The 12,892-nt window shown below is 40.3% G+C and overlaps 1 protein-coding gene across 2 annotated transcripts in view; it reads left to right on the top strand.

Annotated features, from left to right (window-relative positions):
* Positions 1 to 214: 214 nt before the first annotated feature.
* LOC117411898 (gamma-aminobutyric acid receptor subunit beta-4-like) overlaps positions 215 to 12,892 on the top strand; it is a 72,302-nt gene continuing 59,624 nt past the window's right edge. The window contains exons 1-2 of one of the 2 annotated variants that reach the window (XM_058989020.1): positions 215 to 863; positions 2,842 to 2,930. In XM_058989020.1, the coding sequence (XP_058845003.1) occupies positions 781 to 863; positions 2,842 to 2,930 (172 nt within the window). In that variant the 5' untranslated portion in view covers positions 215 to 780. The remainder of the gene's footprint in view (positions 864 to 2,841; positions 2,931 to 12,892) is intronic. The other variant, XM_058989019.1, reaches the window with a different exon arrangement.

Genomic DNA, 12,892 nt, shown 5'->3' with positions numbered 1-12,892 from the left:
GTCGCTGAAGTAGGTGAGAGGTAGGATACCATCGATTGTAGTCGGATGTTCTTCAAAATACTCTGGTAAAAAGGATTTTTTTTTTTAAATATCATTTTAAAAGCTAGTTTCCCTGATGGAATTCGGTATGTTCTAAAACAATACACACCCAAGCTCTGTAAATGGTTAATAGACGCTGTTGTGACGTCGGACTCACAATTTGCCCAGTGCATTTTTTTTTTTTTTTTTGCAATGTGCAAATTATTTTCTCCCTTAGTGACTTTGCAATGAGAGAGAAGCAAATCTACATCATCAACAGCAATAAAAAGGGATGCAGATTCTTTTTTTTTTTCAACGTTTGCATCTGAATAAAAACAAACCCTTAAAACTCCAAACAGATTGAGGTGATTCCCATCTCAGGAAGGAGAGGAGGACCATCAGGAACAATGTATCTGCATCTACAGACCTGGGCTGAAACATTGCAGCAGCAAATATAACGAACAACCAACTGCTGCTGCAGTTCTGTCTTTATTTATTTATTTATTTATTTATTTATTTATTTAATTTTGAAGTCTTTTCTGTGTATTTATTTTTTATTTTATTTGTGCTGGTAGAGGATGTCTGGCCGTCTTATGGTATTGGCAGAAAGGGTCTGTGACTTGCACGGATTTCCTTGAGGAGAAATCTTGGACAATTTTGGTTTATTTATTTGTTTGTTATTTATTGCCTTTTGTGTGGTTTTTTTCTATTTTTTTTTGGTCCAAAGGCAGTTGGATTACTGGAACTAAAGGACTGTTGGAAATGTTGGGTCTTCAGGAAGACACATTGTGTGGATTTGTTTCTGCTTTGGCAGCTTTGTGTTGTGTCTGCTGTGCTAGTCAAAGGTAAGAACATAAAACTGTGATACATAGCCTACATAATGCAAAACAAATGAAAAATAGCACATTCATTCATTCATTCATTCATTCATTCATATATATATATATATATATATATATATATATATATATATATATATATATATATATATATCGTATCACTTTTCTAAAAAAAAAAGTTTGCAGTTGGTGAGATATATATATATATATATATATATATATATATATATATATATATATATATATATATATATATATATATATAAGAGCGTTTTGAAATCTTGAAATAAGACTGCTAATCATAGAGATTGAAATAGACAGGCATACGGGTGTACGTGACAGCCAGGTCTCCGATACCAAGATTAGATGCTGAATCTTAAACCAGAACTGTTTGCGGGGGGTGGGGGTGAGGGGGGGTATAGCAGGTGGGGGTGATGGGGGGTTACATTTAGTTAAAAGAAGGTGTTTAACATGTTTACAAAGAGGGGGTGATGTACATTAAACGCGCGTATAAATGAAGGAATATGTATGATAGAATACTGATGCTGTTCTGAAAGGCTTTGGAGGCTTAAGAGTGAATGATACAGTTTGAGGCGACGGTCCTCGCTTCGCTTTCGCATTCAATTGTTCTATTTCATTTAGCTCCTTGAATTATTAATATTAGTTAGCTATGACACCGATACAGATTATTCAGTTTCAACTCATATATATTACAACAACAAAAAACAACCTGTAAACATTCAGGGATTACATATATGCCTCTGTGAAGGCACCAGTAGGAAGGTGTTTATTATTATTATTATTATTATTATTATTATTATTATTATTATTATTATTATTATTATTATTATTATTTAGCTTTACTCATTATTTCTACAACAATACGCTTTTCCTTGGATTAAACTCCCGAAGATGCTGGCATTATTAATAGTATTCGGTATAGAGGCGGCACAGTGCGGTGTTCTGAGCCACCTCTGAGCGCGGAAGCGAGCAAGGGGAACAATACAATAAAAAAGAACTGAATATCAAACAACCAAATTATCAAGGGGATTGGGCAGCTGGGTATCGGATTAGTACTTTATTACTTGAGTCGACGGGCTATTATCGTAAATACACCGCACCAAGAGCAGTCTCAACAGAATACACTCAAACCGGGAACAATATGTCTTCCATTTTGATGTTTTACTGATTGCTTCTATTAAATTTCAGTTAAATATATGTAATATATAGCTACATGTCAAGCGCTTGTTCGTATTGTTTAATTATGATTATATAAATGTATACTGTAATTGTAAGGAGCCGTTTAGAAAGGCCACAGTATAAATAGCCATAACAGATTTTTTTTTAAAACCAATTGATGCTTGTCAGTCTTCCTTCACCGATACATATTTAAATATATTGCACCTTATACATTATTCATTCAACCAGGGTTTCTCCACATGTCGTAAAACATCATTGCCATGTCATTTTCTCGAATTAATTAATTTTTACTGATTGATTTACAGCCTCACATAACATAAACGAAATGCTGGTTGTATGGGCTGCTTCCAAGGGTTGGCCTTCTGGAGAAAAACAAAACAAAACATTTTAGACGCCTATATCGTGTATGTTTCAATATAATATACACGCTGCTGCTTCACTTCTCAATCATAAACCCTTTGTGAAATTACATTATTCTTGAATCCGGGCGCTTCTGTGCTTACATATAGAATGCCTCATTCCAAATTGTGACAGCATAATAGATTGGACCATTCTTTTCAAAGGGTCAGGTTAAGAAGTAAATGGGGTTGCGTTTGAGAGTTACTGTCGATATTTTACAATATAGTTACAGCAGGATCTAATCATGCTGTCTTCCATTTTACCAACTACATCAAATCAGTCATAAAGATGGAACACACTGCTGTATAGTCAAGACAAAATAATGCACTTTTAATACAACACTATGGAAATGTTGTCAGCTTGCTAACCATATTATTTTCACTAGCTCCTCCAATGGGAACATATCTGTGGTGAAAAACACGGTGGACAAGCTGCTGGAGGGATATGACATCCGCCTGCGACCAGATTTTGGAAGTATGTCTAATTTCTTTGCTTTAGGACATTATTACATTATTGATTCTTTCTTCACAGCTCTCCATGATAGGTAAGTTCTTCCAGTGTACTTTGTTTGTCAGAACTGTAAAGCCTCCAATAAACACTAAATATTTGCTTATGACCTAAACCCTGGAAACCCATGCAGTATTGAAGAATCCTTCAGGTTCTATCTTCTCATAAAAGTGTGATCTCACTTGGCATGGACATTCCTCCGAACAGAAAATCTGAAAATCCATGTTCTTTTGAAATGAAGTGAAACCAGCTGATTGCTCAGAAAGAGGAGGGCTGTCTGACATATGACAGACCTGCTTTAAGGAACTGCATTTGATGTTTTTGCATCGCTATCTGATTTTATGCACAAAGGGGCGCTCATATGGATTTCTCGTGTTTGTTTGTCAACCGCCGCCACACAATCTGTGGGACTACATTGCAGGTTTACCATACTAACTTCTTTGACTTGCTATTCAATATTACTGCCCAGCCAACAAATTAACAAAAACATAAACAAAGGTAGTTCTATATTCTTTTGTTAAGGACATACTACTAATTCCAAACCAGTGCATGTGTGTAGAAAAAATTAAGAAAGCAGTGGACCTTTGTTGACTCAAAGGCCAAGGAAACTTGTGTCTAAACACCTTAAACTGCCTTGGAATATAATATTGTAGACTGGACTGCTGACATCCTTTCTGATAAAGTAGAGCAGACAGAGGGCTGAGCTGTGGAAAGATGTCATGAAAAACTGAATTGAATTACATCGTTGTTTGTTCCTGGTTTTGTAAAATGTTAAAATGCTTTGAAGTTTTGCTCCTGTGGGACAGGCCTACATTTTATTATCTCGCAAAGCCTCCACAAAATGTCCAAGCAAAGTTTCATTAAATCTGAGGAAGCAGTTCTGAAGATATTCAACAGTATGAGTGGTTCTCAAGATGGAGCTGTCGTACAGGGTTAGAATAAAAGATTCAGCCAGCTCCAGGCTCTTTTCTGGGTAGCAGTTGTACAACTAAAAGGTTAAGTGTCAATGACCAGTTTGATGAAGGGCTAACCTAACACAGACATGAATTGGAAGGCCATTCGGCAGGTAAGGATATACTTATTTAGGTTTTCGTGGGCAGTGATGAACAATTCTCTTACTTAGAATGTTCATTGGCATATGGGGTAGAAAAATTGGTGTGCCACAACCTTTTAACATTAATGTACTGCACAACTGAACCGAAACACAAAATAGAAAGATTTCCTGGACTTGTGGCACTGTTAAACAGTATCTATTATATGTACACCTATGGCCAAATATTTTGCATCACCTAGAATTTTAGGATTGAGACATCATATGTAAAAAAAGCTACATGAACATCATTTAGATCTTTAATTTTAACATCATGTAATTAAATAAACTACAAAATGATATCGCAAAAGTCTACTGGAAGCCATAACAGTATTTCATGTTATATACAGGGAAATCGTGTTCAACACATTTTCATTGTCAGGCCATGGAGTTTCAGAACGTGCTTGTACATCAGCAATGATACCAAGCAAGCACAGAGTGCCGTATTAGTCATGTGATTACTCTATGAGCCCAAGCTTCCTGGAACCCTACTTACAGGCTGACAGACATGTTGTGTATGATTTCATAAGACTTACTGCATGTATGTTCTGTATTAGCTTGTACTGAATAAAGATAGAAGAAATGCTCTGCAATAATCCTGTCTTGTGACGAGCCTTCCACAGCCTAGCCCGAGTCCCAGTCACTGGTGTCATTCACACGCTAGGAAAGAATGGAAGGTTGCTCTGGGTTTGAGTTCTCTCGCCATGCACGCACACACAATTTAGGACTTATTTTGGCTTTGGGAGCACAGTAATCATGAAAGTGTAAAGAATGAGCATCCGCGTGTCCTGGCTCAGATGCCCGCGAGGAGACATGGTGCAGTGCCAGCCTTTCACATCTGGAGGAGGAGCCTTGAACAATACGCCATGATTCAGTGCACTTGTTTTTTCTGAACTCAATGTTGGCCCACACCACCATGCATTTTGCTTCTGTTTTTGTAAATACTGTGCTTCGTACTGAACACCAAGTGTCAAACTGCAGGCCATGTCTCACAAAGAATACCTCTTTTATTCTTTTGAGGCACGCGGGAATTGATAATGTTGATATAGTCATTTTAATTTAATACTAATGTCATGTAGTCTGTGTTGCCATTGAAACAGAACGTTATATTGCGAGAAAAGATGTCCTTGTAATTTTCATGTACATACGTAGGTATGTGCAAAAAATATATAACATCAGATAACAAAAAAAGAGATCCCCTTTGATCCAGGTCAGTACAATCAGTTAATAGAAGCCCTGACATTTAGGGATGTATTTATTTATTACCGATCTCACAGCTAACAACTGGAAGCTGTATTAAGCATTCTCTCCACTGCTGCCTGCCTGCCTTGTTTTTTGATTTGTAGCAAACTTACTGTAGCTTATGTTTCTACCAAAACTATGACCTAAATATTAAACTGATACATTAATGTTACTCTAACTACTGCGTGCTGTATGCTGCATAAACCATATTATTATTATTATTATTATTATTATTAGTCGTAGTAGTCGTAGTAGTAGTGTAAAATGTAGGCTAATGTAGCAGTGCAGCTAGTGCATTGCAATGGTTTGAAACGCAGTGCAGCTAGTGCATTGCAATGGTTTGAAACGCAGTGCAGCTAGTGCATTGCAATGGTTTGAAACGCAGTGCAGCTAGTGCATTGCAATGGTTTGAAATGCAGTTCAGCTTTTGCATTGCAATGGTTTGAAACGCAGTGCAGCTAGTGCATTGCAATGGTTTGAAACACAGTGCAGCTAGTGCATTGCAATGGTTTGAAACACAGTGTAGCTAGTGCATTGCAATGGTTTGAAATGCAGTTCAGCTTTTGCATTGCAATGGTTTGAAACGCAGTGCAGCTAGTGCATTGCAATGGTTTGAAACACAGTGCAGCTAGTGCATTGCAATGGTTTGAAACACAGTGTAGCTAGTGCATTGCAATGGTTTGAAACGCAGTGCAGCTAGTGCATTGCAATGGTTTGAAACGCAGTGCAGCTAGTGCATTGCAATGGTTTGAAACGCAGTGCAGCTAGTGCATTGCAATGGTTTGAAACGCAGTGCAGCAAGTGCATTGCAATGGTTTGAAACGCAGTGCAGCTAGTGCATTGCAATAGTGGTGCACGTCTACTTTGTTAGTTTTGGTTTAATTTCCTGTGTATTAAATTTATTTAAAACGTGTTAAAACATTTTGTTTTTAATCCTATGACCGAACATATAGATTGTCTTCCATTGTAAAATAATTTCCAGCATGTGACACCTGCTGGTGAACAGATGTATTTCAGTTATAATTCTTGAAATTTCAGTTTCTAGCCATGTAGCGCCCTCTAGTCGCAATGGCTGGTTAAATAAATGGCACGTCGCATCGACTTCAACTGTGCTGCAGATTTTGCTGGAAGTTGGTTTTGGGCAGTAATGCACGAGTGGGAGAAAAAAATAAAATAACACAACACATGTTTATCTCAGAGTTTTAATATAATCTCCCCTTTCGTTTACCATCACTCAGTGGCGTAACTTTGGTTTCAGAAGTGTGTGTGTGGGGGGGAGTTTCTGTAGCTGGGGCATGCATGAAGATTACTCTATCTGAAATAATAAAATATGTTACAAACAAGTATAAGAAAACATTGCATCCCTTGTATGTCCAATTAAAAGATCCAAAGACATTCCTGAGGCAATCATTCAAAATTGAAATCATTCAAATGGTTGGCACAATGTTGTCATGAGTGATGCGTGTGGCAAATAGCTATATTATTCAGTCACTTCTGAGGTCATGTAATTACGAAACCATGACTTTAGACTTCAAAGAGCACTGAAGCTCCACTAAGCTCAGAGCCTGGCTCACAGATCAGATCCCTTTAGTACAGCCAGCCCCTGAGGCAGCGTTGGGCGCTAGAGCGAGTGTGGCACAGTGCAGATTTAATGAGATTGCCCTTGAAATACATTTCTAGAAACGCTGAGGTTTCCCCACAATTGAAATACTTAAGATGAATACAGTTTTGCTATTAAAATTATGCTAGTACTGTATTGGTGTAAGAAAAGGGTGTTTTTAAAAGGTATGTTCAGCTTCCATCCACTTAAAATATGCAGATGTAGCTTGAACCTCAAACCGCAGTGTATCGACGATAATGTAAATAACACCAAGCTCCTGACAATGAGTTTAACATTTTAAACGTGTTCCTATTTACAGGTAGAAACTCAACTTTACTATGATGAATATGATAATGTTTGTTATAGTAATTGTTTATGTATTAGTTTAAAAATGTTTAGCAAAATGTGACAAAGAGTTTTTGCAACATTGATAAATGTATATGTGAGAGTCTGTGTGATGTATTTAAACACACTAAGTAATTTAGAATTGGTAATATATTGTGATTAATTTGGTATAATAATTGTGTAAAAAGTGGTAATGTATTTAGTTGTTATTGATGTCTATATTTATTTGCACAAAGGTAATTTTGCTGTTTTAAGTTTACTGTTTCAATTTAAAATGAAAAGTTAAACTGTAAGTAGACAGAAACCTCAGTGTGATAACATTAGTAAATAACACGAGCTATGGTGAATTACAAACTTAAACCATTTCCCTGTGTTTTGGATACATAAGTGTACTGCATCCTCCTCTATCTTTGTCCATCCGTTTGCCATTTTTCCCCAACATTACTGTGATCTCAGGCTGTATACAAATGTGTCAGCCGGGATCTTTAAACTACGTGCCATGGGCCTCATTTATGAAAGGGCGTTAAACTTTATGGTGCACGGTAATTGCAATTTCTGTACATGTTAATGATTTCCATATGAACTATTTCACGGGGCGGAAGCCCGGGCTATAAGAATAGCTTGTTAGATCATAGATTGGGTTGGCATGGGAGAGACCTCTAGTGAAAACATATAAAAGAGTTGTCTTGCTCTGAGGAGAGGCATGGCCTGCAAGACCGTGCACAGCATCCCTGAGGATAGAATAGGTAGTGGATGCAAACCTGAATCCTTCGAGGATGGAATAGGTAGGGGATGCAAACCTGAATCCTTCGAGGATGGAATAGGTAGTGGATGCAAACCTGAATCCTTTGAGGATGGAATAGGTAGTGGACGCAAACCTGAATCCTTTGAGGATGGAATAGGTAGCGGATGCAAACCTGAATCCTTCGAGGATGGAATAGGTAGTGGATGCAAACCTGAATCCTTTGAGGATGGAATAGGTAGTGGATGCAAACCTGAATCCTTCGAGGATGGAATAGGTAGCGGATGCAAACCTGAATCCTTCGAGGATGGAATAGGCAGTGGATGCAAACCTGAATCCTTCGAGGATGGAATAGGTAGTGGATGCAAACCTGAATCCTTCGAGGATGGAATAGGTAGTGGATGCAAACCTGAATCCTTCGAGGATGGAATAGGTAGTGGATGCAAACCTGAATCCTTTGAGGATGGAATAGGTAGCGGATGCAAACCTGAAAATGAAAGGACAGAAAAGTAGTTTCCCTGGCTATTGTAGGGCTGCTCACGGTGGGAGCGGAGACCCTCCCTCAGGGAATCTGAAAACAGGTGGCAAGTAGGTTAGTTAGGACATTGAGCACTAAACACAGAGCAGGCTACGGTCCGAGCGGAAATAGGAAGAGAGAACTGAGCCTCCTGATTTAAGATAAGTAATAGCGCACGAGCTGCGAAAGGATATGTGTGGCCAGGGGGTCCCCACTGACTCATATGATGAGAACCCCGCTTATCCGAAGGCAGAGGTGGCGTAGCCGGACCCGAGGTCGGGGCAGTGAAATCACTTGACCCCGAAAGAAGGATCTTCAACTCCATAGAAGTTCCCCAAAATCGTGCGACAAACAAGGAAAAGACCACGTCCCAACGCATAGGAAAAAACACACAAGACAACGATAAAATCGGGTTAGATAGATGTATGGATTATGTGCATGTATAACTATACCTATATCTCTCGCTCAGTGGAAAGGAAAACCCCCTCGTGGGAGGACTTCTCTGGTCCTGGCGAAGAGATCCACTCCAGGCAAGCTAGCAATACTTTGTTGAGCTGTGGAAATGTCAGAAATGGAAGAACAAATGTACAAGTTAACTGCTGAAGAGGACCAGTGCCTCAGACTTTTAATGAGATGCTGGTTCAGAATTAGCAATGAAAATTTAAACTAGATTTATGTCCTTGACTTCAATGATCTGACACCTGAGATGAGGAGCCAGAGTGTGATTTCTGACAACAGGAGCTTGCTGTGGAACATTTAGGGTGCTGTTGCCAGGTTGTAGGTGGGGACGTCAGCTGCGGGGACCGGAAATGCTGGACAGAAGAGACGGTAGCTGGGGCGGAGACGAATGCTGGGCCTGGAGGAATGGCGATTGCAGCAGAGTTGGCAGCAACCTGTTTGTCCATGTCGTTGAGCCGTGTTTATTAAAGTAATTGAAGTAGTGATGGGATGAATGAGAGATTTCATGTCCTTAAAAATGCTGTTGTGAAGCTGAAGGAGTGGATCTATTTCATTCTCCTCGTTGCTGAACTGCTGTGCTGGGAGAGGAGGCGGCGACCATAACTGGAGTGGGAGGGTGGTGGCGACTGCCTGTCCTGGGACTCTGGGCGGGCTGAGCTGCAGGAATGATTGCTGAAGCACGCCTGCGAGAAGGAGGCAACATGGGTGTAGCAGATATGAAGGTACAGTAAATATTGAACAGCGCCACACGATCACTTCCGGGCGATCGCTTCCGGATATTGTTATCATGCAGGATTTTTAAGAGTTTGGCAAGTGGCCAGTCCTTGTAAAATAGCTGCTCCGGAGGCTGCCTGCTGGAGGAGGGTGTTTTGATCACCGTAGTGCCGGGGCAGAAGGTCTGGTTGCTGGGTAGAGGTCGGCATAAGAAGTAGCAGGTGCCGGGTTTCCATCGGTGAAATTGAAGGAGAGGTTTTGAGGAGAATCCAGCAGGGAGGTTTCCTGGTCTGAATCAGAGTTGTCAGGGAGTTGGTTCATGCTGAAAATTAAGATTTTAATTTAAGCAAAGAACGGGTCGCGGTATATGCAGAAAAGCTAAACACTTGACAAGTTAGATAGGGGTGATTAGACTTTAAATAGGCAGTAGATGGTGATTGAGGAGCAGAAAGTAAGAGAGCCCTAGCTCCCACCCCCGAACCTCACATAAGGTTAATGTAGGAGCCAATTAGTATTTTTTGCCTATATTATTTATGAGAAGACATATTTTGATACATTATATTTGTCTATTACGCATTTACAGTAATAGGGTAGTATATCTTTAAGAGAGCGAGCTTTGTTAGGTTCTGGGGCTCGCGCGCTTTTGTATAAATTCGGAAAATAACTGTCACTTGTTACTCTGTTGTAGACATAGCTTTGGAGCCTCACGGTTTTCTTACCGTGTCGTGTTATCTTCGTTATTCTGTGGAAATTACCGGTCAATAACTTATCTGTTATTACGCTGAAAATCCTGTAAAATAACTGTGAATACTAACATGTGGAAACCTGAGGAATAAAAGTGTATTGCTTTATTTTACTACGGAGTCTGTGTGGATTGGTTAACGTTAGATGGATATGCGTCAGCCATACCAGCCCAAGCTATGCAAATTTGGATGTTACACATACATATAGTAAGAAAACCCAGCTCCGGTTGGAAAATTGAACGTGTAAAAAAAGGAGCTTTTGGATAATAGGACAAGTACAAAGAAGGATACGGAAGGTCGCGTTGAATGGGCAAACTCGACAGCAAAGTAAGTCCTGTTTATTTCTCAGTGTAGCCTTCGCTATTTATGTCACAGTAAAAAGGGATAGTACAGTACCGGATTTATCTCCTTTGTTGCTAGTTCTATGTGTCGGACGTCGTGAAGGAATATTAGTGGAATATTGGACCATTTGCTGTATTCAGTGTGACGCAGCTATATTTTGGAAGTGCTTTGGAACGTACTGTGTTAGCTAAGCTACGTCATCATGGATGGTGATGAAGCGTTAGCTGTTTTACCTGTGGTTAAAAGGCAAGTGAAACCTACAGTGAAAGCTATGGAGGAAACGCAGAATCATCTCATCGGCTCACGGAAAGCCAAGCTAGGTCAGCTGACAGGCAAAATGAATGAGATGCATCATTTAATGGATGATGATGGTAACTTTGAAGTAATTAAGAACAAGCTGATGATTGAGCTCAGCCAGCTGTTTGGGGATTTTTGTGAGCTAAACACATCAGTAAAACGGTTACTTCAGCAGCAATCAGAGAAGGATATGAATGACGATCAGCTTAACTGGTTTGAGCCCAAAGCTAGTTCATTCAGAGAATTCATAGAGAAAACAGAGGTATGGGTGGAAGAAGTCCATCAACGTATGGAGCAAGTTAGGCAGTGTGATGAAGAGGTACAGCCATCAGATAGCATATCTAGTGCGTCATTTACTACTCGGAGGAAAAAACAAAGTCACGCTGGGCTTTCTTCACAAGCTTCATCTTCTGCCTCATCTGCACGTTTAAAGGCTGAAGTAGAAAGAGCTGCTTTGCTAGCTCAAGCAGCTGCTCTGAAGCAAAAGCAAGCTTTAGACAGACAGGAAATCCAGCTAAAGGCTCAGAGAGAAGAGCTGGAGTTACAAACCGCTTTAGCAGCCTCAAATGCTAAAATTAAGGTTTTGGAAGAGTTGGAGGGTTTTCAAGTCCCACCCAAATGCCTGAGTGATGAAATGAACTCCTACCTGGAGTCACACAAGGTCCTACCTGCTGTGAAAAGGGTTAGTTATAGCAACAAAGATGAAGAGTCACTTGAAGCTCGAAGCCAAAGTCAGCCTACCTCTACCGCCGTACGTACTGCTGTGGAGGGAGAACAACAGTTGAGTTTCAGTAACCAAAGAACACCTACCAGTGCCGCTCTGCCAGAAGATGATGTTACAGGGACGTTGTACGGTGTCATGCTGCGACAAAACAATATCACAGAATTCCTGGTGAAACAACAAAGGCTATCTACACTACCACCATTGGACATACCCATCTTCAAAGGGGACCCTTTGGAGTACAAGCTGTTCATCAGAGCGTTTGAACACGGAGTGGAGGATAGGACAGATAGCAGCAAGGACAGACTTTACTTCATGGAGCAATACACCAATGGACAGCCCAGAGAGTTGATTAGGAGCTGCCTCCACATGGATCCAGAACGAGGGTATCGTAAAGCGAAGAAGCTTTTGGAAGAGCACTTTGGAGATGAATACAAGGTCTCTGTGGCATACATAGACAAGGCTCTGAGTTGGTCTACCATTAAGTCTGATGATGGAGAGGCACTCCATTCGTACGCTCTCTTTCTCACTGGATGTTGTAATGCCATGACGGATATGGAGTACATGGAAGAGCTCCACAATGCAGCTAACATGCGTGGTATTATTGCCAAACTTCCATACAAGCTGAGGGAGAGGTGGAGAGGCATGGCCTGTGATATACAGGAGCGGCAGAAACGAAGAGCAAAGTTCAAAGACCTTGTCAACTTTGTCAACAAGCAAGCTAAGATAGCACTGCACCCGCTGTTTGGAGACATAAAGGATGCCGCTGCAGTGAGGGGACAAGTGAAGTCTCATACATACTCAAAGTCACACAAGACAAGTGGTAGCAGGAAGAGTTTCACCACAGCTGCCACACCGGTGGACAACCAGACGGAAGGCACAGAGTCTAGGCCTATGGGAAATGATTATGGCAGTCCTAGCAGTGCATTTACCAAGCCCTGTCTCTTCTGCCAAGGTGATCATAGCATGGAGCTGTGTAAACAGATGAAGAAGTCTCTTCACAAGGAGAAGATTGACTTTCTACGGAGCAAAGGGCTATGCTTTGGCTGTCTGAAAAAAGGACATATGAGTAAAACTTGCAAGGAAAAGCTAAGTTGCAAAGTATGCTCGTTGTCAC

This window comes from Acipenser ruthenus, chromosome 16 (genome assembly GCF_902713425.1).
Source record: "Acipenser ruthenus chromosome 16, fAciRut3.2 maternal haplotype, whole genome shotgun sequence".
Lineage (NCBI taxonomy): Eukaryota > Metazoa > Chordata > Actinopteri > Acipenseriformes > Acipenseridae > Acipenser > Acipenser ruthenus.
Note: the sequence above shows the minus strand (reverse complement) of the source record. Positions and strands in the feature narration are given on the sequence as shown.